The 24,801-nt window shown below is 41.7% G+C and overlaps 1 protein-coding gene across 1 annotated transcript in view; it reads left to right on the top strand.

Moving 5' to 3' along the window:
- The window catches only part of MRPS5 (mitochondrial ribosomal protein S5), a 112,252-nt gene that overhangs the window by 66,417 nt on the left and 21,034 nt on the right, over nt 1-24,801 (top strand). The window contains exon 6 of the mRNA XM_075061292.1: nt 14,297-14,387. Within this exon, the coding sequence (XP_074917393.1) occupies nt 14,297-14,387 (91 nt within the window). The remainder of the gene's footprint in view (nt 1-14,296; nt 14,388-24,801) is intronic.

Below are 24,801 nucleotides of genomic sequence, written 5' to 3'. Positions count from 1 at the left end.
TTTCCCATCTGTAAACAATAATGATTCTGATCATCTTTGTATAGCATTTTGAGATCTATAAGACCTGGGAAGTAGTAGTATTCTGATTATATTGTAACTGAACTTTCACTTATTTAAGTGTGTTGTCACATTCAGCGGTAAACAAGGCTTGCTTTTAGGACCATCACTGTGTTTCTGCCCTCTGTTTCTCTTCCCTTCCTCCTCCCTGTCTGTCTTCTCTCAACACTTTCCCCCAAAGCAGCAGCTCTCACTTCCCTCCTATAGGTTTCCCTCTTGCACTCTTCCCTTATTCTATATGCTGATATAATCAGCAGTGAAATAGTTAAATATCCACAGTAGGCTTTACAGTTAATATCCCAGAGAGATGAACAGGGTAACGGAGTGCCTCACACAGTTTGTTGCTTCAGGGTGTTTGCTGAGTCTGATGACAACACTGCATTGGTGTAAACTCCATTCACACTGAGAGGTCATCTTCACAACCATTAGGACTGAAACACTATTAATATTTTTTAAATAAAAGCTGAGATTCAGCAGACTCTGTACCTGTCCTGGAACCACCCCAGTAAATCAAATGAGTGTTTGTACTGGTGCATAAGTTATTGCCTATGAGCACCATTGTTTTAATAGAATCCTAGAAACAGAGGGCTAGAAGGACCCTCGAGAGATCATCGTCCAGTCAAGCCCCTGCTCTCGGGCAGTGTATAATCATGATAGTACAGTAAACAGTTTTCCAGTATCAGAAGCTGATTGCCCACTGTAATGCCTTTTTTGTTTTTCTCTTAACACTGTCTTTGAAGAAAAAGGCAGGTGACCCAGTGCTAGGTTAAACGTCCTAGGAAGTGCATTCATTTTGCAACATACAGCTATTTAGGATAACATTGATTCAGCTGTATCCATTAACAAGAAAAAAGTTTGTATGGGTAGTAAATGTGCAGGTCTGTACACATTAACCCATGTAACACAGAAAAGAAGCATAAATGGTTAGTGTGGAGTTTAAGCATATAAATCAGCCCCACAGTCATGTAGATAGTAGACCTCAGTGCAGAATGCGCTCTCTGGGAGCTTCCACCATATGTCCTGAAATGCTATACACTGGCAGATAGGACGCTGTTCTCGATGTCCTTCTTTTCCTTTCATGTCTCTTCTGTGCACTTTTCCATGCTGTCTTTATGCCTGGAGCCATATTCACTTCCCAGTTCTCAGGCCTCCTCCCTTAGTTCACGCATGTCTCTAAAAACAAACAGCAGCTTCAGCAGGCTGACAAGCGAGTTTGTAAATAAACCCAATATGCTGGATGATGCTGTCTCCCTGCCTTCAGACTGTTCATCTTTTGGAAAAGCTCTTAGGGGAATTTACCTACAGATGTCAGCTGGAAGAGAAGGCAAATATTGGCCACCAAACACCTGTCAGCTAGGAAGAAAAGAAGGACACCCTCCCCCAATCCTGACACACCTTGAAAAGGTACGTAGTGTGTTGGGTGGAGGTCCCAAGTGAGACTTACTCCTAACTCTGTCCCTTTTGCCAGCTCTTCAGGGCTTACCACAGCACCGGCCCTGCAATAATCCTCGTGCTTCCTGCACAGTTTAGGGGTAAGAGACAGGATGCATGAATTATATGGCCCCATTACTGTCTCGTTTAAATGAGGAATAGCTACTGTAAGATTGGTCAGTGGCTCTCAGTGTTTTCAGACTTCTGTACCCCTTTCAGGAGGCTGATTTGTCTTGTGTACCCCCGAGCTTCACCTCATTTAAAAAGTACTTTCTTACAAATTCAGACAGAAAAATACAGAAGTGTCACACCACACTGTTACTGAGAAATGGCTTGCTTTCTCCTTTTTACCATAGAATTATAAAATAAACCAATTGGAATATAACTATTGTACTTACCTTTCAGCGTACAGTATATAGAGCAGTATAAACAAGTCTTTGTTTGTATGAAATTTCAGTTTGTACTGACTTTGCTAGTTCTTCTTATGTACCCTGGTGTAAAACAAGACAAATGTCTAAATGAGTTGATGTACCACATGGAAGACCTATGCGTATCCCATGGGGTACGTGTACCCCTGGTTGAGAACCACTGAGAAAGGGAATACAAAATGTCTTTTAACAACAATACTTTCACATAGACTTCTAAGTGTTACTTGTATTTTATCTAGTGGTTTAAAAAACCACTCTGGAAGCAGAAGTTCAAATACTTATTGTTGTACCATCTGTGGATGCAAGAGGCAGTTTTCTGTCTGATTATTTTTAGCTGTCTCTTGCTTCCCTGTCTTATCCATTTGTGTCACCTCTTCTAAATCTGTAGCCAATTGCCTCTTGGTTGAAATGGTACTGGCACATCTTGTGATATATTTTTCCATACAGAAATGTTGAATTCAGAACCCATATTCATCAACATTTGAAAAATAAAGAGAGGAAAATTTGAGGTGAAAATAGGAAGCTCTCTTTTTGACTCCATTGAAATACATTGGGTGGACAGAGTGGGGGAAACTGAGATTTTTTGCTAATATTGAAATAGCATTTTAGAACCACCTTGGCAACTAATAAAAATGTCTTGTGTGATTGAAAGGAGGAGGGGATGGCACACTGGAAATTACATCTGAGTTAACACACTGACAGAACATTGTTCATTAATCTGAATATGATATACAATTATAACAGTCCCATTTAAAATGTTATTTCAATCAACTTTACAGCCTGCTTTAGCTCTACAAAGAAAGGGACAAAAGCACTTCCCGAGACTGTGCACACTGGTTCACGAACCCCTTCTTCACCCAAATGTGCAGTTAACTGAAGGTGTTATGACACCTGTACTCCTGAGCAGCATCCAGTGGTTCCTGTCCTCCTCTGATAAATTGGTCACTGCTCTTTGGACTTACTTGTCTCCTCCTCCTGCCCTTGCTGAGAGAATCATCCAATAAGAAAGTGACTGGCTATCTATGTTATGGCCATCTGCTACCCTGGCTATTAGACTGTTTGTCTGTTCTTGTGTGAGGTCTCCTAGGGGATCTGGGCCCTGCATTTTCAGACATGCTTAGAATCCACAGCACTCTTTGACTTCACTTGGAATTATAAATGTTCTGCACATCTGAAAAGGCAGCTCAAGTTGGACATCCAAAATCAGAGCCACTTTTGAAAATGTGGTTGACTGTTCTGTAGCCACACAGGAAGTATGTGGCAGAGTATGGGAATAGAACCTAAGAATCCTGACTTGATATCGTCTCCTTGTTTACTTGTATTCCCTACTCTGTCCATCTGTCTTTCTTCTAGTTCGATTGTAAGCTCTTTGAGGGCAGGGACTATGGTTTTGTTCTGTTTGTTCAGCACGTAGCGTGGCGTGGTTCTGGTCCGTGACCAGGGCTCATAGGCACTATAGTAATAAGCCGCTGGACCATGCTTCTTCCTTCTCTGTTTCAAAGGAGGAAATTTAAAAATCAATAACTCCAAAGTTGGAAACATTTTAGAATTGATTTGCACCTGAAGGGATCTTCAGTAGTTGTGTTCTCAGCTCTAGACAGGGAGCTCTATCATGGACACATTGACAAACTCTTTACTGCTGGGTGGTGAAATAACACTAGAGTTGTTCCATTCCTCTTTCTTCACTAAGAAAAAAATAAGCCTATGTATATATAAAAGTTTGCAAATATTTAGGCTACACAGATAGCCTATATGACTTACATGAAATATCTTGATTAAAGTGTTGTGATGTTTTGTCGGGTTACACAAAAATAGTTTTTTGCTTTATTTAGATAGATGATGTGTGTCCAAAGAGTGTTGCTTCGCTGAGTTTTAATTCACGTAGCCCTTGTGAAGTTTTGCTGAATTGCTGTTTTCAGAAGATATTTCATCTGTGCTGTTGTGAGTAAACTAACAGAGGATTCATCATGGAGTGTAGTGTAATCAATAAATCATATGCCAGATGTAGTCATTCTGCATGTTAAGTCATATTTTACACTACTCGGTGCAGATTTTAGACTTGTTTTTCTGGGTTATAATTGCTAAAAGTTAAGTTCCATCTGTTTTCCCCGAAAGGAAGGGGGATGAGCGGAAGTTCTCTTTGACTTAACACTTCCATGTCATCTATTCCTTTGTGAAGGCAATTCTTGCTCCTACATGGTTGCCTGAAATAAATGGATTTCGTTCCTGAGAATAAATTTACATGACACGTTGGTCATGGCAGTTGATTAGGATTGCCTCCGAGAGCACTAATCCTTTTGAGAGAAAATAATACGAATGTGTGGTCTAAAAGGCTTTATCTAGTAAATGAAGATCCATCTCAATGCTAGCAGTACCTCAATTTCTGTGACTCTATTCACCTGTGTGTGATTGCATAACCCTTATGTAAGAGGAGCTCAGGCACTAGGGCTCTCTACCGTGATGACGTGTTGTCTTGCTCCTCAGCTTTGCGTTCCCGTAGCGCCACTCTTCTATACTTTAGCAGAAAGTAATGAAACAGTGAACAACATATTCTCACTTTGTTGAGCCCTAATTTCGCTTCAGGTAAACCAGGATCCCTTAGACAGGTTGAAACCCCACTAAGAGGAGCCACCCTGACAGGCTGAATTGCAGTTTAAAAAAAACCAAAACAATACCTAGTAGGAAATGTCCTTTCTGTCCCCAGAGTTGGGCAGTTATCCAAGCAGCCAAAATGAAGAGGGCACAAGGAAGCATCCTCCCCTTTGTGCTCACACAGCTGAACCCTTTACTGACTTTTCTGTGCTCTCTGCACAGTTCTGTATGGAATGGAAACACCTGCTCCCAAGTCAGGAACACTTTTCCCAGCATTGCCGGGGAGGGGGAGAGGCATCATCTCACTTTCCTTGGGGGTCCGTCACCACCTAGGTGGAGCTCCTCTGTAGCAAAGAAATAGACCATGCCTTCTCATATGGCTTTCAGTTTGTGAATATCCTGGGGATCAGCAAAGCACAGAATTCTTAAAAACCATGAGATATGTTTTTCTTAACTGTGGGTGGAAGTTTGTGGATTTCAAAGTTTATTTTCTAACGAGTGTGTCAGAATAAAATTTATTTTAATTTAGTCACACTTCTGTTGCAGTATGTAGTTAAAACTAAAATATTCTGACAGCACCCGAGAGTTCTTTGCTTTTGTTTAGCTTCATGGTGTACTGTTGCAAGTGACTTTTTCTCTTACAGTTCCATGTTCCAGTTGATTGCCCGTTTGGATACTACAGAGAAGGTTTTAGGTAATGTTGGGGCCTTCCGTGTATGTTAGATGAGTTTTTTGTTTGTTTGTTTTTTTAACAGTCAAGGTATAGCTATTAGATTAAATTCTAAAATTAGCCATTGCACCATACAGTACTATAGCAGCTAAAGTCTGTTTATAACTACTTCATTTGAACAGGAAAAAATGTTTTTAGGAGCAGCAGGAGGCTGTGTGGTTTTAATAGAGTATATGAATTTGAGCTGATAACAGTAGAATGGTGGGTCATTTAAGAGATCTGTCATCAGCAGCAAAGACTGTTGGTATCCAAGGCCAGCTATAAACTGAAGTAGATAATTGAGTCCCATTATTTATATGATAAGGAGCCTGGGTTTTTAAATAAACAAGTCTTGTTAGTATTCATACTTTAAATGGATGGCATAGCTAATGCTTCATTTGTATGCATTTTCTGTTTTTATCATTTAGTATCCTGTGCTGCTGCTGTCAGGGTGAAAGGACAGGTGAAAGTTAACCCACAAGGCTGTTTAATTTTATCCTGCATTTGCATGCTTTTGTCAGCAGTTCTCTGGAAGTTAAATATATTGCTTTGCGAGAACCTATTTATGAACAAAGATGCAGCCTTACCAATGTTTTGTGAACAACAACAACAATAAAATGTTACCCTACCGTGAACACTGGCTGTGTTTAGCTACAAAAGAGAGTAGTAATATTTGGAGGTAGTGCCATTTAGCAAAAGAAAAAGCTGGCTTAACTTTTCCCTAAATGTGAATTAAGATTCAAACGTGCCTAGGTTTTCAGTGAGCCGGCTCAGAGATCGTCACAAAGAAATACTGGTCTATTCTGAGTATTAAAGGGTAGGACTGGGTGTTGTTGCAAGATGTGATTTCTAGTCCTGGCCCTCCTGTGTGATTTTGAGCTAGTGACTTAAACTCCCTCCCTGTACCTCACTTTCCCCATCTGCCACTAATGCTTCCAGTTTCACAAAGATGTTGTCACACTCACTTCATTGTTTGCTGAATGCTTTGAGATCCCAGACTGGAAGGTTCAAAAAAAGGCAAAAGTGACCGTGGTGCTTATAACTTAAGTTTTGAACTATTGAGGATTAATAGCTGCAGTTATGTTTGACAGAGATCACATGTGCTGTTGTTACACCTGTACATGCAAGAGCTCTTTTCTTTTGTCACCTGTAATAAAATAAATTAATTTTCTTTCCTCATAACATGGGGCTTTCAGTGAACAATGTGGCCACTTAGTAAATGCAGTGCGTAAGTGTTCTGCAGTACTGCAGCGCCTTGCAGTTTGCACGGTCAGAATTAGAAAACGAGACCTAGTATGCATGAAATAAGTCAGGGTGGCGTCAAAGCTTGTAAGGTGAAGTCAGTTCTGTTGACTCTTGCACACAGGCAAAGGGAAGCTTTAGGAGGAACCAGAGTGTAGTAAATAAATGCCCTTTATCGAGGGCAGACTAGTTGTTTTGCTCGACACTGAAGCTGCCTCTGCCATTGCAGAAACTGTCTGCCTTCTGGTCATTTACTCTTGTTTTCGTTGCTTCTCTTCGACCATTGTCAGTTCAGTTGAGGAATTTTGTATAGGTCTGGCCACCTTTTAGCTGGGTCCTAGATCAGTAATGCAACCCTCCAAAATGTTGGATTTTTTCTACATATGTAATATCCTTTTCAGTGAGATACAAATCTGAAGGTTTCAGCAAAGCACAGTGATGTTTCTTTTCTAACCAGTGATGTATGTTTCAGAGGGTTAGTTACAGGGGGGTATGTATTTGAATAAGCAGTTTGGTACACAGAATATACCTAATATTATACAGGAAAAAAAGGTACACAGGAAGCAACACAAGGATATTAACAATAACACGCTCGAAGCAAGAAGGCAACCCTGTATATGGTAGAAAGCGAACATGCAAATATTACAGACTGTATATGGAGTTTGGTGTGACATAAGTTAGGGCTTGTCTACATTAGTTTGCACTAGAAAGAGTGTAAATTCTAGTACATGCTAGCATGTTGCACACAAACTGGCCAGTGTGGACGCACTAAAAGTTCCCAATTTCCCACAATTTCACTATCAACGGTTCAGTTCCACTGGTAGAAGCAACAGTGGCCGAACACTAGTATTTTAACCAGCATGTCCCCTGCTCAGCAGACACTGGAAGCATGTCAACACCCGTGGAGCTGCACTGGTGATAGTGCAGCAGCGGGAATTTGAAGAAAACTGCTACAAGAGACCCTTATGCATAATTCTTGTAGTTTTTTGGACTAGCTTGAAACACAAAGCTGAGTAGTCTGTGGCTGCAACATGAAAATAAAATCAATGTCAGCATGCTTTAATCCAGTATTTCTCAACCTTTTTGATACTAGGGCAGTGATCCCCAACATTTTCGTGTGGCAGGTGCCAGATGAAGGACCACTGCGGCGGTGAAGCACCCACTGAAATGCCGCCGAAATTCAGTGGCATTTCGGCGGGGACGCCTCTCAATGACACCACTTGCCGTCGACAAACGACGTCATCGAGAGGCGTCCCCACCGAAATTCGGGAGCGATGCCTCTCAATGACGTCGCTTGTTGGTAACAAACGTCGTCATCAAGAGGCGTCCCCGCCGAAATGCCACTGAAATTCGGCGGCATTTCAGCGGGTGCTCTCCCGGGGGCCAAGATGTGGGTGCATTAAGATGCCCCTGCAGGTGCCATGGCACTCGCAGGCACCACAGCACCCGCAGGCACCACGTTGGGGACCACTGTACTAGGGATTGGCTTGCTGCCTTCCTAAACTGTGTCAGGGAGACCTCTGGGACCAGCGCCGGTCCACAGACTGCTCATTGAGAAATACTGCTATAATCTGCATAATATTGCTAATAAAACCTGCATCCTGCATTGTTCTAATCATTCATGTCTGCATCTTCTAATTAGAAATATGTTTTCCATACTCTATAAAAGCGTATTTTCCATACATTCTCTTTCTGCCCTGCCACCCCCACCAACATGACACAGTTCTGCAGCGATCTGGAAGCCTACTTTCGCCGTCTCCGACTCAAAGAATACTTTCAGATTGACCACATCTAACAGCACACTGTACACGGTATCTCCCACAACAGCACAAGGAACAACTCACATGGACTCTGAGGATCGAATATGACCCGTATGGACCTATATATTGAATGCTTCCGCCGATGTGCACAGGCAGAAATTGTGTGAAAAACACATCGTTGCCTCATAACCTAAGTCGTGCAGAACACAATGCCATCCATAGCTTCAGAAACCACCTGAATCATCATACAAAGAGGCTGATAAAGGATGTGCTGTTGTCATCTATGAACCAGGTCTGACTACCAAAAGAGGGCCACCAGACACTCTCCAATACCAAATTCTATAGGCCACTTCTCAGATCCATGAGGAATACACTAGAAACTGCACCATCTACTCAGGACACTCCCTACACTAACACGGAATCAAATAACATACTTAGACCCCGACCTAGGTTATTCTGTTAACTAAGATCCACAAACTGGAATGCCTGGCGACCCATTCATCTCAGCATTGGCATCTCACTGAAGGACTGTCTGGTTGTGGATCTCTCATCAGACCCTATGCCACCAGCTATCCAGCTATTGCTCCGATGCACTGATTTCCTGAGGAAACTAGCAATGCATTGACCTTCCAGAAAACACATCTAGCGCCATGGATGTAGAGGCTCTCTACACAACATCCCACACACATGGAATACAAGCTGTCAGGAACAGTATCCTGATAATGCCACAGCACAACTGGCTGCTGAGCTCTGTGCCTTTATCCTCACACAAATTTCATAATTTGATGACTATATGTATTCCAGATCATGGCACCACTATGGGCATCGCATGGCCCAAATATGCCAATATTTTTATGGCCGACTTGGAACAGCGTTCCTCAGCTCTCTGTCACTACAGCTCCTTCTACTACGCTACATTGCTGACATTCGTACATTTATCATGACCATGGAAGGAGACTTGGAGAATTTCACCACGTATTCAAACAGCTTCCACCACATCAGCCTCAGCTGACAATCTACCGGGAGATCCATTCTAGACACACGCAGTGCAAATGATGGTCACATTAACACCCATATACTCGAAACCCTCGACTGCTATGCTACTTCATGCTCAGCTTCCATCCGGCACATCAACGATCATTGTCTGACCAAGCCTGAGTACAACTGATCTGCTCTAACCCTAGACAGAGACCAACACCTATCAAATCTCACCAGACATTCTCATAACACATATACCGCTCGAGAAATAAGAAACAGATCAGGAGCCAGATGTGTACCACAATAGCTCTTACTGCAGAGACCAGAAAGAAACACAGGACTCATTGCATCACATACACCCCAGCTAAACCCCTCCACGCATCATAAGGATCTCAACCCATCCCTGACAAATTGACCCACACTTTCAGCAGGCTGGGCAGGCCTTCGCCCGACAACTGCCAAACCTGAAAATATTTCTCACCAGTAACTGACACCGACATAGTACTTCTAGCACAGGACATCATGCAACAAACCTCGATGCCAACTCTGCCCACATATCTACACCAGCGACACCATCACAGGACTAACCAGGATCAGCCACACCATCACGGTTTCATTCACTGCACAGCTCACCAATGTATTATACGCCCTATATAGCAGCAATGCCCTCTGCTAGTATTCGGCAAACTGGACAGTCTATCGGAAAAGGTAAGATGGACACATCAAGATATATAGGAATGGCAATATACACAAACTGGTAGCGAGAGCTTCAACTCCTGGCACAGCCAATAGCAGATTTAGGTGGCATTCTGCAGCAAAAAATTCTGGGACAGATTTCAAAGGGAAATTACTGACTTCAGTTCATCTGCAAATTTGACACCATAGCTCATGGATAAACAACAGACTGTGAATTGGTGTCAACTCAGAACCAGTTAGCTCTCTTTGGTATTTCACACTCTAAATTGCCATAGAACGAGGCCTCAATCTCCCTTGATCTGAATACACCTCTTTCTCAGTCCCCATTGCTTGCATAGTGATATACTTGACCTGGGATAATTTATCATATACCTGGCATTGGACGTCAGAGGTTATTACACAGGGAAAGCTCGTGCTCCAGTACATCTGTTAGTCTATAAGGTGCCATAGGATTCTTCGCTGCTTTTACAGATCCAGACTAACACGGCTACCCCTCTGATACTTGATATAAAAGATTGTTACTGTGATGTAAGTTAGTGTTTAAAGGTCATTGTTTCAATTAACCTTGAGCCACCTAGCAATAATTAGCATTTGTTTATTTAAAAACTGAAAACATGCATTTTAATCTCTGGTAGACTAGGTGGGGTTTTTAACCAATTTTATTACTGCTCCTCCCACAATAGGATTTTTTTCTGACAAAAATGAAACTTATTAACTATTTCATTATTAATGCATAGAATCACAGATTTTAACTTTTTTGTAAGTCACTAAATGTTAAGGTTTTCTAGACAATGCTTTTAAAAATGGCACAATGAAAGAAAAATATTGCAAAAGTGAAATGTGGCATGAAATTGCTGTGTCTGCAATGTTTGACATTTTTGACTGAAAAATTATAAGGTACACATGACATTTCTTGAGTAATAATTCACTTTAAATGAGATGTTGGCTCAAACATGCTTTTCAAATATCATAGCTTTGGCACTGTCTTCAGAATAAATGAAAAGTCGTCTTTTCTCTGGATAATGTTTGACAATGTCCGTCAGATACAGTGAAAAGCATTTTCTATGTTTTTTTTTTAAACCACCTTTGAGAACAGCACTCGAATGTTACCAGTAAGAGAATGAGAGGACACAGCTATAAATTAAGCTTTTTCAGATAGTTTAGGGGTTAGAATTTTGTCTGTCTGTAAAGTAGGGTTTTTCTGATGCCAATTGCAATTTGTATTTTTATAAACAAATCTTTCTACCTTCATCATTCAGCCTCCCAGCCTATAAATCATTGGCTTGGGATGTTTGATGTATTGCGAGTGGAACATTAAGCTATAAAGTAATTTACAGTTTGGTAGCCTGGAATGTGGTTCTGGCTTACAGACCTTCCTATGAAAATAAAAACAATTTCTGATATTACTTCTATGACTATGCCTCCATTGCAGTGGTAACCCAGATAATCAACACTTGGGTTATCCCAGCTCAGGTGTGAGCCAGCCACACTCAAGTTACTGGGTCCACGCTGGTGCTGCACTTACTCATGTGTCTCTCTAGGACTTACATGGGCACATCATATAGTTCTTTGTGCTGCAGTGAGCTGAGACACTCTGATTCTTTCCGAGTGAATTGTGGGAGAATTTGTCTGTCCTGGGCACACAGCGGGAATTGTAGGAAGGCATTGGAGGACTGTCAGCATTCGAATAGCTTAGCCTGCATCCTCACTGCAAAGTGCATGGGTTACCTGAGCGAAAGCAGCACTTGGACTTTAGCCTATATTACCAGTCAGGCCAACTAGCCTGAGTTGAAAACACCACTTCACTTGGGTCAGGAGTTTATTCTGTGGGTAGAGCTAGAGGCAAGACCCAAATAAGAGCACAAGTTACTTCTGCAGCTTCCCTTTAGGCTATAGCAGCCTGATTTGTACTGCCATTATTCCTCCTTTGAAACTGTTGCTATTCCTTCCTTTTTATAAATAAATATTTTATGTGGTTGGGTTTGGTTTTTCGAAGAGGTACTCTATTTTCATTTCTCCAGAGAAAGCTGAATTTAAATTTGTTAGCATTGAATAATGAATGAAGTGAGGAGAATCAATTCAAGATACATACACTGTGACTAATGTTGACAATATATCAGTGTACAGATTTTAAAGGTTAGCATTAAAACTGGGTTGAATCAAGGTCTAATAATTGGGTAATTGTGACTTGATTTCAGTCGCTTTTTTGAGCTGTTCTGTTTATAAAAGTGACGAGCTGTTAATTCTGTATTAATTAATTCCATTGTTTTATAATGATGTGCTTTCAGCTGCATAGTCTAATTCCTAAGTAGGAAGGGGAATACTGTGGACTGTGTTCCAGAAAAGGGATGTGTTCTTTGATTTAATAAGGCAAAGGGAGAAAGATAGATAGAATCTAAGGACACTGATGTTCTAACAGTCATGGCTGTCTGTTCACATTACCAAGCTTGAAAGGCCTTTACAGAGTTTGAAGAAAGGTGTGATAGCTCTGATTCTGATGGGTGACTGAACACATTTTCCTTCAGAGCTGCTCAGAAACAGCTGACAAGTACAGTTTTCGAAATTGTTCTTCTTAAGGAGCCCATTCCATGTGTTGTGATTGCCACCTCCTGGATAAGGGAGAAAAACAAGGTCTTCATAGATTTTTTGAGCCTATGCATATCCACCTTTGTATGTGCATACACATGTTGAGAATGTGGTGTAAGCATACATACAATTGCATGCAGAGCAAACATGTATATTTTAGATACAGCGTGAAGAACAGCTTTCATAGTCGGAATCATAGCATTTAAGGCCGGAAAGGAACACCAAATCATCTCCTGTATGTCACAAATCTCCAACACCATCCAGCACCCACTCACTAACCCCAACAACCAAAATTAGACAGCCCACAGGAAAATAGGCTATTATGTGACAGAGAGAGAGTAGGAGGGGCTGAGATGCACCTTTCATTCTACTTAAGCTTGTTTTCTGTTGTTCCATATTATTTGCAGGGTTTCTTTCCTATATCAAACTGCCTGCATGGTGTCTGTATTTCTGTCTTTCTTTCAAAGGTCTTTGCTGATCAGGCCATTCATGCCAAATATAAGTCAAGGGAAAAATTACTAACTTGTAACAAGCTGTTAATAAAGCTTAGAGTATGTAAAGATGATGCATCTCTAGAATGTGTGTATCTTGAATTGAACATAATTACTGTAATGAAAACCAAGGGGTTTTCAGAGGTTCTCACTCTTGGGCTGTTCCCACTGAAGGCAATGGGAGTTTTCCTTTGTATGTCAGGGAACAGAATGAGGCCAACGCAGATTTTTGAAAATCCTCCCCCAAATGTTGCTACTACGAGACTGACTTCTTGAGACACTAGTACAATTATTAAAAGGATTGTGCTTCATGAAATATGCTCGTAGTAAAGGTAATTCAGCTGTCAGTGCTATACCGTAAAGGAATCATATTGGTGTTTCCAGAAAGTGTATCCTCCTACAAGGTATCTCTTTTTCCCAGCCCTTTTTTTTAAAAAAGGACAAGGAAAGCCTATCCTGGGAAACGAACTGCAAAAAAAAATCTCTCTCCGTGCGATATGGTAATATTGAGGTACTAAATCAGGAAGTACTAGCAGGTGATTTAAAAAAACCTCAAGTAGCAAAGGGTGGGAGAAAGGAAATATTACCCCATTTTACAGATGGGAACTTGGGCGCAGACATGAAGTCTGGCAGAGCCAGGAAGTGGGTTCCATTGCAATGCTTAGCCGCAAGGCCATCCTTCCCCTATGGATTTTTGTGTCCAACTCTTCCGAAATCGGTGGTATTTTCACTGTACATGGAAGTATGTGTAGAGATTGTATTAGTATCTTTACTCCTGGAAATCAGATTAGCTGCCACTGCCTCAGTAAGTAATTTGGGATCCCAGTCTTCAGGTGGTATAAAGCAATAACCTGCCTTGAGCAGTTTCTATGAGAGAGTTTCTAACGTGTCCGTTTGAGGTGGGAGGCAAGATGTTAATGTCTTTTTACATTTTCATTAATTTTCTCTCTTTGCTGTGATATTTCTGAATAAGGGTGTTTGAAATTAATTGTGAAGCTGATCGTAATACAGGATGTTCATTTATTATGTAACTAAACAGTACAAAGAAGATCACAGAAAATATTCCTTTTGCTTTAGTGAAGCTATGCTGTAATGCTTAATTGATGATGTTGTGCACTCGTTAATACAGTAACAGAATTTTTAGCAGACTTAAATCTTTAAAATCAGTTCCCATTCCATATAATATTTATTCACAAAAATATAGTATGTGTCTGAGGTCTTCTCTTACAAATCTGTCTTTTTAGTAAAGTGACTAATTTTTTTTTTATTTTTTTTTTTAAGAAAACAAAGTGCCTCATAGCAAACTGCTTTGTTTTTTTCCATCAGGTGAAAAATGTATTTAATATGACAGCAAAGGAGGGAAGAAGAAGATCAGTTAGTGCCCTAGTGGTTGTTGGAAATGGAAACGGGGCTGCAGGTAAGTGTAATTATAGTGTATTTGAAAGGTGCCAAGTGAATGATGTTGGGATAAGGCTGTGGGAAGCATGTTGTTCAAAGAGATATTGTTAATCTCATTGTTTTAAATAACAAATTCATTTTGGGGGTGGAATATTAACATACATGTCAATATACCACGAGAAAGAACAGTAGAATCAAGGTTTACAATGGAAATGTACAATCAGTGATGATTACGAAAAAAATGCCCATCAAGGACACTTCTGTTTTCTTTTACACAAAATAAAGTAATATACTAATAAGAGTATAATAGTCAGTTATAACATTCACTCTTATTTAATTCCTGAGTGACAAAGGCAATATCACTGGCAGATCAAAATGGAGTATGTGATTTCCGTTTCATACTGTTCCTTTTTGCTTTGGGACTTCACATTATTTATGATTAAAAAGAACCTCCAAAGCTTTATGATGTTGAGTGGTTTGGAGTGATCATTAGAACAGTTAAAGTCATTAAGAAAGAGAGATCAAAATGATGTCAATTTCCATATTCTGAAAATAGGTTTTACCTTCTCTAGTACATGCCACACTTGCTGTAACCAGTGTATGACAGGGTGGTAGGACTGATTCCTGTACCCTCACGAGTTTTTTCCCAGCTAGCCAACTGGATAGAAGGTTGTTTTTTTGTTTTTCTCACCTTGTACCTCAGTATAATCTGTCCAAAGTATTATTTCTTCCAGCTGAAATTTAATGCCTGATTTACTTCATTGTAGGATAAGTCTGTAACATGTGCTATGCTACCTTCTTGCTCACAGTAAACTGTTACTTTACAGAAATTTACTCTTTAAAAAAAAAATCCAGTTTTTGATGGAGTTCTCTTTAACATCTAGGAATGTTATTGGAAAATAAAATACTTCGATGAAATCCTGGCCCTAGTGTTGTCAATGGCAAGACTTCCATTGACATCAGCATCTCAGGGTTTTACCAGTTTTGTTTTTCTTCTCCCCTGCAGATAATTTATATTGGTTTCTTCAACATGAAAGAAAATTACTATGTATTAGGGCATCAGCAAAACTAACTGTAGATAAAGTGCTGTCAGTTGCACAAAGCAAACTGAAAAAAATAGAAACCTCAGATTGTGAAGGGTCTAATAATTATTGACTGTGAACAGGTGTATTTAAAGACAGGTTTTTACAAGCTTCTCAGGACAAGAAGGAAAAACTCAAGGCTGGCAAGAGGGGTGTGATTGGCTTAATTTTCCTCAGAGTGAGTCTCAGCTTTTGAACATTTGGGAAATGCTGCATTAACGTCCTGGCAAGGATTCCCTCTTCAAAGGAAGCATTAGCAATCAAAGTCAGACAGGGTCCCAATCACACGTACATTATCTTTGCAAACAAAAGGGGAAGAGATCAAGTGTTTTAAGACTCCCTGTGTGACCATATGCAAATGAGGGAATTTTGGGGAAAATATCCAGCCAGTTCAGCTGAACCAGTGTTAGCACTGATGGGAGCTCTAATGTAGACAAGGCTCCAGTGGTTTCTGATGTCTTCAACACTGCATTGAACTTACTGAGGAGAAAGGCTAATTAATAATTAATTAATTAATTTTAAAATGCTGAAATCCACCAGAGACTTGTCTACACTTGAGCTCCTGCTACTTCAACTGGACTAGAGAGCAAATCTGTTCCTAAAATTATATAGAGTAGGCAAAAGCAATGTGCCTAGCACTTCATGTAATGTGAATGGGTGTCTTGGGAATCCGGCACCATGCATCATGAAAAACTCTCTCATAACGTTTCGATCATTAAAAATGGCTAAAGGAAATATTCCCATTTAACCCCCCTTTGTGCTGATGATGTCATTGCCTAGTGAATAGAATTGACCTCTGATGCCTGGTCAACACACAGTTTTTGTACTGTTATAATTGTCATGTAGGAGGGTGATTTTTACTGATACAATTAAAACAATCCAGTCCGTAGTGTGGATTCAGTTATACCCATATAGAAGTGCCTTATGCGGGTTTATTCTTATTCCTTTTCCCATATGGGAACAGCTATACTGATATAACGCAACTTTGTGCACCTTTTATATGCACAGTAAGGTGCTATACTACTTTAGCTATACCACTATTCAACTTCTTATGTAGACAGGCCCTCCTAGCCTGTTTGCTTTGCCCCAGCAAAAGAATTATTTTATAAGAGAAAAATAAGTCAGAGTACTCTTTACAGCACATTTTTAATGTAAAACAAAGGGAAAACATTCCATAAGGGTGCTAGGCCTATAAACACTGGTATTTTTTACTTTGTATTTTAAAACTTAGATGCCAGCAGACAGATGCACTGGAAATGTAAGATTGAGCCGGAAAACTACACATCCTCTCTAAATAAATGCAAGTTTCATCTCTAAAGGTTCTATTTTATCTGGGCAGTTACAAAAATTTAACAGTGCCTGCTCACTTCAGTAGCCAGGGTTTGTGAGAGACATTTGTTGAAGCATTGGACTAACTGTGAAGACAAAGTAATACTAGACAGACTTAGCGCTTTGTCATAAGGAGATCTCCAAACATACTGCACAGCTGCCCTCTGTTACGCTGAGATTTTTTATTCTTTGCCAGTTCTGCTTCATGGGAATCAGCTTGACTGTCTCTAAATTATGTAATAAAAGAGTTAAACTTTTGCATGCAGGACAAGCTTTATTTAACAAGATTTCTTGAAAATATAATGCTATCAGATGTTTTCTTTAAAAAAAAAAAAAAAAAAAAATGGTTTCCTCCCCATCTTGTGAGTGTTTACCCATGTACATTGGGCTGTAACTGGAATGCCAAAGGGACTTGGAGACAATAGAAATGAGAGGAATTAAACTGAGATTCAGCCTGGAAAATGCAAGCGAATGGTTTTGGTAAATAATACAAAATACTCATGCTTAGTGTGGCAGAGCTCTGACCTTGATCCTGTGGGTCCTGCGCTTCTAGGCGGTTTATGCCAGCCTCAGTGGCTCACTGTAACCCTCCACGTCGCCCTTCTCTCTCTAGGACCAGGGTTACAGTCTACTGAGCCCTTTTCATCATAGGCCTGCAAGGAGGTTGGTGAGAGAACTCCCACAGTCTCTGTTCAGCCTCCTGTCCTGACATAGGGTTGGCTTGCTCCCAGGGTTGTGGTCATCTGAGGGCCATTTGGGATGGATAGGGGGGGGGGAGCTTCCCTTCACCTATATCTATTGGATTCGTGGGCGGTGGCACAACAAAGGTGGTCGAGAGGGGATCTGAAGCAGGGGTGGTGGGTGGAGAAAGAGCCGGGCAAGGCTTCACTGACACCGCAATCGCTGTGCACCTATTCTGCATTTCCTATCTGAGGCGGCTTTGCTACCTTGGTCCAGCATCAGCAGTTTTTGTAGGAGGCGCCATGAGGTCAGTAGGAAATGCCAGAACCAACCGCGGGGCGCCGGAGACATGGAAGGTAGATGGGAGGCTGGAGAATATTTCACCTGGGCACAACTAAGTTTTCCTTAGCCTTAGGGGCAGGGCCCAGCATGGGACAAATGTATCTAGCAGTAGCGGAAATGCGGAGAGGGGTGCTCTGCCATAATCAATGAGACTATAGCGGATGCGTATTGTTCAAATGCATGGCTTTTATTGTATCAGGACCACTGCACCCTTACAATCACCCAGGTTTCTAGTTGCTAAGTGTGATTAGAAGCCAGTGGTACAGCAGAACGGCAGGGAGGAAGGGGCCTGATAACAATTTCTTGTTCCCCTGGGACACCTGACCAGAGATAGGGCTGCTCAGCATATGAAGAAACACCTGACTAATTACCTGCAAAAAGAGTTCAGGTGAGGCCAGTTTAATGTGACCACCGTGGGACTTAATTAAGGCCCTGGTACCACTTTAATAAAGGTTCCACTTCCAGTCAAGATTAGGAAGAAACAGGGAGCCAGAGGGAGGAGGGTTTGGGCTGAGGGCTGGTACTGAAGACAACCTCAGGGCCATCGTAGAAGAGCCTAAGGTTAAGAAGGCAGTAGCGGAAAGGCAGGAGAAGCTGTGGGGAAGTTGGCCAGGGAAATGTAAGGCACTCTGTAGTGAAAAAGGGGTTTGGTGCAACAAACTGCTACAATTTAGGGGGTCGTCGGGCCGGACCCCGGACTAGGGACGGGCGGCCCGGTTCCCCCCCCAACCCACACTACCAGGAACATTCCGGAGGGGAAGTCGACCTCCCCCCATTACCACAAAAGACTGTCCCTGCAGCGGGAGTCATCGTAAGAGCTGTCTTGCAGTTTTAAATAAAATATTGAAATTAATCTATTGCAACACCGGCTTTTAGAGATTTTATAGACCTCGGTCACATAAACAGATCTTTACTGGCGAACTAACACAAAATTAGGAAAAAGAAGAAATTTTTTCAAGTTAAATACAGCAATTTTTAGTAAAACAATCTGGCAGTCTTACGTAATAATTATAACTAGGCATAGAATTAATACAAAGTTTACATCCACGCCAACTACCCAGCTGTTTCTTTGAATGCCTTGCCATCTAGCTCAGAATCTTGAGGAGTCAACAAAAACCCTCTGACAAGGTCCCTCACAAAAGTCTTAAGCAAAGGATAAGGGGAAAATCTCTTCCCAGGATCAGTAATCTGTTAAAGACGTAGAAGAAAAGTAGGAATAAGTGGTCAGTTTTCATAGTGACCGAGATAATAGCGTGTCCCCCAGGTCTGTTACTGGGACCAGTGTGTTCCTACTATCATAATGTCTGAAAGAGGTAAACAGGTGGCAAATTTGCAAGATGATGCAAAAGCTATTCAAGAAGTTAAGTCCCAGGCTGACTGCGAGAGCTACAAAAAGAGATCTCCACAATGCGGTGACTGGGCAACAAAATGGCAGATGAAAATTCAGTGTTGATAAATGCAAAGTAATGCACATTTAAAACATAATCCTAATATACATGTAAATGATGGAGTCTAAATTATGCTGTTCCCACTCAAGAAAGAGATTCTGGAGTCATTGTGGATAGTTCTCTGAAGACATCACTCAATGTGCGGTGGGCATTAAAAGCCATACAAACCGTTGGCAATCCATTAAAAAGGGATGATAGTAACACATAAATACATATGCTCTATAAATTCTTGATCAGCCATCTTGAATCTGTGTGCAGATGGTGCCCATCAAAAAAAGATATACTGGAATTGAAAGGTTCAGAAAAGGCAACAAAAATGATAGGGATATGAACAGCTTCCTATGAGGAGCGATATAAGACTGAGACTCCTCAGCTTGGAAAAGAGAGGACTAAAGGGATATGATAGAGGTCTATAAAATCATGATGGTATGGAGAACGTAAATAAATGATATTTCTCTTCCATTCACAAGAACTTAGGGATCAACCATGATAATTAATCAGCAAGTTAAAACAAACGGAAGAAGTATTCTTCACAACGACAGTTCAACCTATGGAACTTGCAGAGAGTTGTGAAGACAAAAGTAATAACAGGGTCAAAGAACTAGAATAAGGATACGGTCAATCAATGGTTATTACCGGATGGGGATGGTGTCACCTAGCCTGTGTTTGGCCAAAGCTGTGGAATGCCAGCAGGGAATGCACTTAATGATTACCGCTTCTACTTCAACACACAGACCGGAATGCTAGATGGACGTTTGTCTGACCCCAGTTGGCCGTTCTTTAATTCTTATTAATCAACATGACTATGACAAAAATTGGGATAATAAATCTGCAATATTTTTATCCTCAAAAGAGATCTGAATGCTTCCCGCTCTTCACAGTCTAATTGAGCATTTTAAGGTATCACTGGCTGGTCCTGGCAGTATCGAGGTTTTTTAATTAAAGTTGTATGATTTACTATCTTTCACATGTCCATTTACATCTGATTTTTTCACGGGTATGTCTTCATTGCATCGAGCCATATTACCCTGCTCAAACTAGTTGGCATTACTACAGATCTGTATGCCAAACTTTCCTGGATCGAACAATCTACTTAGTACCAGAGCTCTCTTAGTTAGCAAAACAGGTCAAATTTTACAGTCGTACTTGCAGTCGTATTTGCAAGGGTCAGAAGTGAAATATAAGCTATAGACTTGTGATATAGAAGATAATTCTAGGTTCCAATAAGTAACAGAATTTCAGATTGAATTCCTACAATTCAGAGAAACAAGTTTCCAATCATCTCTCTATTTCCACTAACCTCAGCAGTCATTAGTCACTTACAGCTGTCATCACTGAACTTCTACGCATCTCAAGCATAAAGCCTCTCAAGGGAAATTCGAATTGGGGATTAATTTGCTTTTGTCAGTGACATTAAAAAGCACAAACTGATAAAGCTTAATTCCTACTTTTATCTGCTGTTAGTCATCAGTCACAGGGTTGTCTCCTGTGGGTCTGAACACAATCTGCCTCTCCTGAGAGTGTAGCTATAAGGCCTGAGCAACTAGTGGCAGGAGGCTGTTAGCCCCTGACTGACTGTGGTCCGTTCATCCAGCTAACATTTTATATAGTCGTGCAAAAAAAAAAATACAATTCTCACATTTTCTACTTTAATCTGTGCTAATCTAGTAACTAGAAAAAAAATTTTTTGCAAGTGCTTCTTACAGCTTTTTTTAAACAATATGTGTAGGATATCCATGGTTGAAGAAGCTCAAGTGATTAGGAGCATTAGCCCTATTGACATGAAGCCCGTTTGGAAATATTTCCTTAGCCTGCAGGACTGAAAGTGCAATTTTGCAATGGAAGGAACAGAGAGGCCATTGGGGTATCAATGCTTTAAGAGATGTTTATTAATAGTTATTTGGTACGCTGAATGGACAGCAAGAAGTGTTGCTTCTGTAAGTGAATACGCTATTCTGAAGAATGAAGCCTTAAATGAATAATTTTTTCTTGGTGGTGGGAAATCTTGAAAATTCAATGAACAGAATTTCCTGGAATAACAGAAGTTACCCAGTCTTGAAATTGTGTGCAGGACCGACGCACTTGTTGTTATTGAAGCAACAAAGATTTCTAATAACCTGCCTTGTGTCTTCCGCTAATGGGTGTGTACTTTGGCCATGAAGCTTACATATAACTAACATCCAGTACCTGCCCGTGTGGATTCTACTTCCTGGGGGACATCATTAATTAACTAATCTTCAGTCAGTCGTGGCAGGGTAGACTTGTCTGCCTGTAGCGTATAATTAACGTGCTTTGGGATTTCCACATTTTGCTTACTGTCCATGCCTTCAATCATGGCTAGTGTTTCATACAGTACTGCTGGGAATGACTCACGTGCTAAGCAATCACAGTCTTTGGACTACGCGTCGCAGCTAGAAGCAACAGCAGAATCCCACTGTGACCATCCGTGGATGTCTACTCATGGCTTATACGTGTTCCAGGAATCATTTTGTTAGTTTACGTGAGATCTGAAAACTGACACTTTTCTTGCAAGCCATTTAATAGCAGCGCAAATAAACAAATGTTCAACTTGGTATGGAGTAAAATACAGAAGGAATTATTAGGTAGATCAATACCTGAAACTGTCGGTTCAGTTCTTTCTTGTGACATTATGATCTTTCTTTTTTAACCCTCAAACAGGAAACCCACAAGAGTACAGAAAGAAAGCCTCTAGCGGTGATTCCGTGAGAGTGTGCCCCTGCGTCATTTGCTTTCACTAATGGAGATTCAGAAGAACCAGAGCTATGGATGAGGTTCAAACTAACTGAAGGATGAAGGAGAGTCTCAAGGATGAACGTTCTGTCCTGGCAATGTCAAAAGGACAGTGTGTGAAGAGCTGGCATTGCCCATGTAATGTTAGAGAGGTATCGCCGCACAACCCAGAGAAAATCCAGCTACAGTACGTGCACTTCAGCACATTTTGTGTGTACTGTCGCTCTTCCATGGAGTCAACAGTCTCGTTTGGCTTTGCAATTCTCCTCGCATTCCACATTCACTAAATGACAATCTGATGTAGGTATGTGCAGATGCTGATTTGCATGCATTAGTCTCTGTGCTATCGTAACTGGTCCGTAATCAGAACCTGTTTTTTTCTTCATGATATTTGGAACTATTAAACATTACTAAAATAAAACCCAATCATTCTCGTAATTATGGTGCTGCATTTCCCAAAGCGCTTAAATTTCTGTATGTGCTGTTCGAGTACATGTGCAAGGATAGATTGTAGTACTGTTGACTCTTGCACCTTTGTCACGTAATCTGTGCAGAGTGGGAGGGTGGAGGATCGCTGTGAATAAAGACATAAGTGTGACGGGCATGTAGGATAAGGAGGCGAGGGCTTGGGGCATGATGTGCTGAGTGAGCCAAATTCACTTGGGGAGGGGATGGGAAGGACTAACAGGAGGAAGCAGAAATGGTTTACATTTTGCAAAGGAAGTTCAGAGGATGGGAAGGTTGATAGAGGAAGGGCCGCGAGTGAGGTGTGATGAACTCAGTGCAGGAGCTATATGTGTCAGGCCAGTGTTTCTTGAAGCTGTCACCCCTGCAGTCAACAGTAAAACATCACACCCTGACATTTACATTAAAAGAGTGATAGAATACTCAGTGCTAGCCAGATAATTGATTATGTGCTGATTGGGAGTAACAAGAATAGTTTGGACTTCGAAGGGAAGATTGCATTGGGGAAGTGGGGAATTCAGATTTCTTTGCTAGATTGGTAATACTTTCTAACGATTGCCTGTACCGTGCCTTTCAAGGCCACCAGTGAGAAAACACATCTCTAGACCAGAGCAATGGGGCAGGCTATGGGGCACAAAAGAGAGTGACAGGAGAAGTCATTTGACAGCCGGTGAGGCAACAGGGAGCAGTCAGTCCTGGAACCACTGGGTAACTGTAACACGATGGGACGTTTCAACATGTAAGAGTAAAATGCTGAGGATGAACCTCCAAAACACCCTGCATCTCTCTGCTGCTGGAGAGCATTCTGCTTGGCTGGCATTAGCAGTGCAGCTTGAATAGTAAGCCCCCCACTGTCACATCAGCCTGGCCAAGCCTTCCTGGTGCAGTGAGGATGCCGCAGAGGAGCTCGAGGTCGCCAGCAGGCGGCTACCAGTCTGTAAGTCTTCAAGTGCGTCCATCTGTATGTCACACATCAGCTCTGCACATGCGCATGAGTAGAATTCTCGCAAGTGTCTATGGCCCCTATGCAACAGCTGGTGGTCGCTCCAACTGGAGCATCAGAGTGCGTCCCAGTGCATCCAGTTCCTGTCCACATGTGGCCGAGTCAGAAAGTGACCTCCCTTCTTCGCTGCTCCCTCTTTCTGTGTCAGGAAGCGCAACCCTTTCCCATCTAATTATCTCTTTCCACATGCCTTTCTCCACACTTCTTCAGCCCCTACCGCCTCCCTGAGTCCCCACAATAGCTTAGCTGCCTTCAGATACCGCCTCTCAAAGATCCACCTTTGTGTGATTCATGCAGAGTCAGTCACCTAATATGAGTGTTGGCCCTGAAATCAAACACGAATCATTAGATATAGGGGTGGAAAGGGACTCAGGAGTCACTACACCAGCTACTGTCAAAGCAGGACCAATAACCCCAAGAACATTTTACCGCCAGTTCCTAAAATGGTTCTCAAGGATGAACTCACACTTGGGTAGCAGGCCAATGCTCAAACCACTGAGTTATTCTCCTCCTATCACTTCAGTGGGCTTTGGGCCAGGTCCTAGAGCAGGGATGCAACCCCCCATCACCTGCCAAAACAACAACAAAAACCAAAATACCCCAATTCCATTACTTTGGAACCACCCTTGGTGCACATTGTCAGCCTGCGTAATTGTAATATAGCCTATAACCCTCATTCTCTCTCCTGTTGTCTGTCACGCTCAGTTGTCTTCTCTTAAGCTGACTCTATGCTCTTTGGGACAAGCGTTGTCTATTGAGTGCTACCACAGTGCTAATAAAAATATGACTAGATCCCAGAATGCAGTGAAGTTCTTGTACTAACTTTTTTCTGTGTTAGCTATAGTAACACAGAATGTAAGATGAAGGTACGGTGTTTCTTATCTTGTTTATGTGCTTTGCTGCTGCTTCTCTCTGTTGGTAAAACTTGATTTTCATATTCCCATGTTTGGCTCTGTACAATTGCCCTGCTACTTAGCAAGGCCGCCTGGGGGGGCAAGTAGGGCAATTTGCCCCGGGTCCTGCAGGAGCCCCCACAAGACTTTTTCGAGGCCCCTGGAGCAGGTCCTTCACTCGCTCTGGGGGTCCCGGAAAACTCTTGCAGGGCCCAGGCCTCCAGAGCTGCTTCTGCTCCGGGGCTTCAGCGGCAATTCGACGGCGGGGGGTCCTTCTGCCCTGGGACCCACTGCCAAAGACCCCAGGCCCCCAAATCCTCTGGGCGGCCCTGGTACTTAGCCACACTTACCTCTTGTTTTTGGCTTCACTGTTTTTTTACTATTGCAGCTATTATGCCTGTTTTGTTTTCTGTTCCCCTGCCTCCAAAAAGTTGGCAGG

The sequence above is a fragment of the Chelonoidis abingdonii genome, unplaced genomic scaffold, assembly GCF_003597395.2.
Source record: "Chelonoidis abingdonii isolate Lonesome George unplaced genomic scaffold, CheloAbing_2.0 scaffold0001, whole genome shotgun sequence".
NCBI lineage: Eukaryota > Metazoa > Chordata > Testudines > Testudinidae > Chelonoidis > Chelonoidis abingdonii.
The sequence above is the reverse complement of the archived record's forward strand: the minus strand, read 5'-3'. Positions and strand labels throughout refer to the sequence as shown.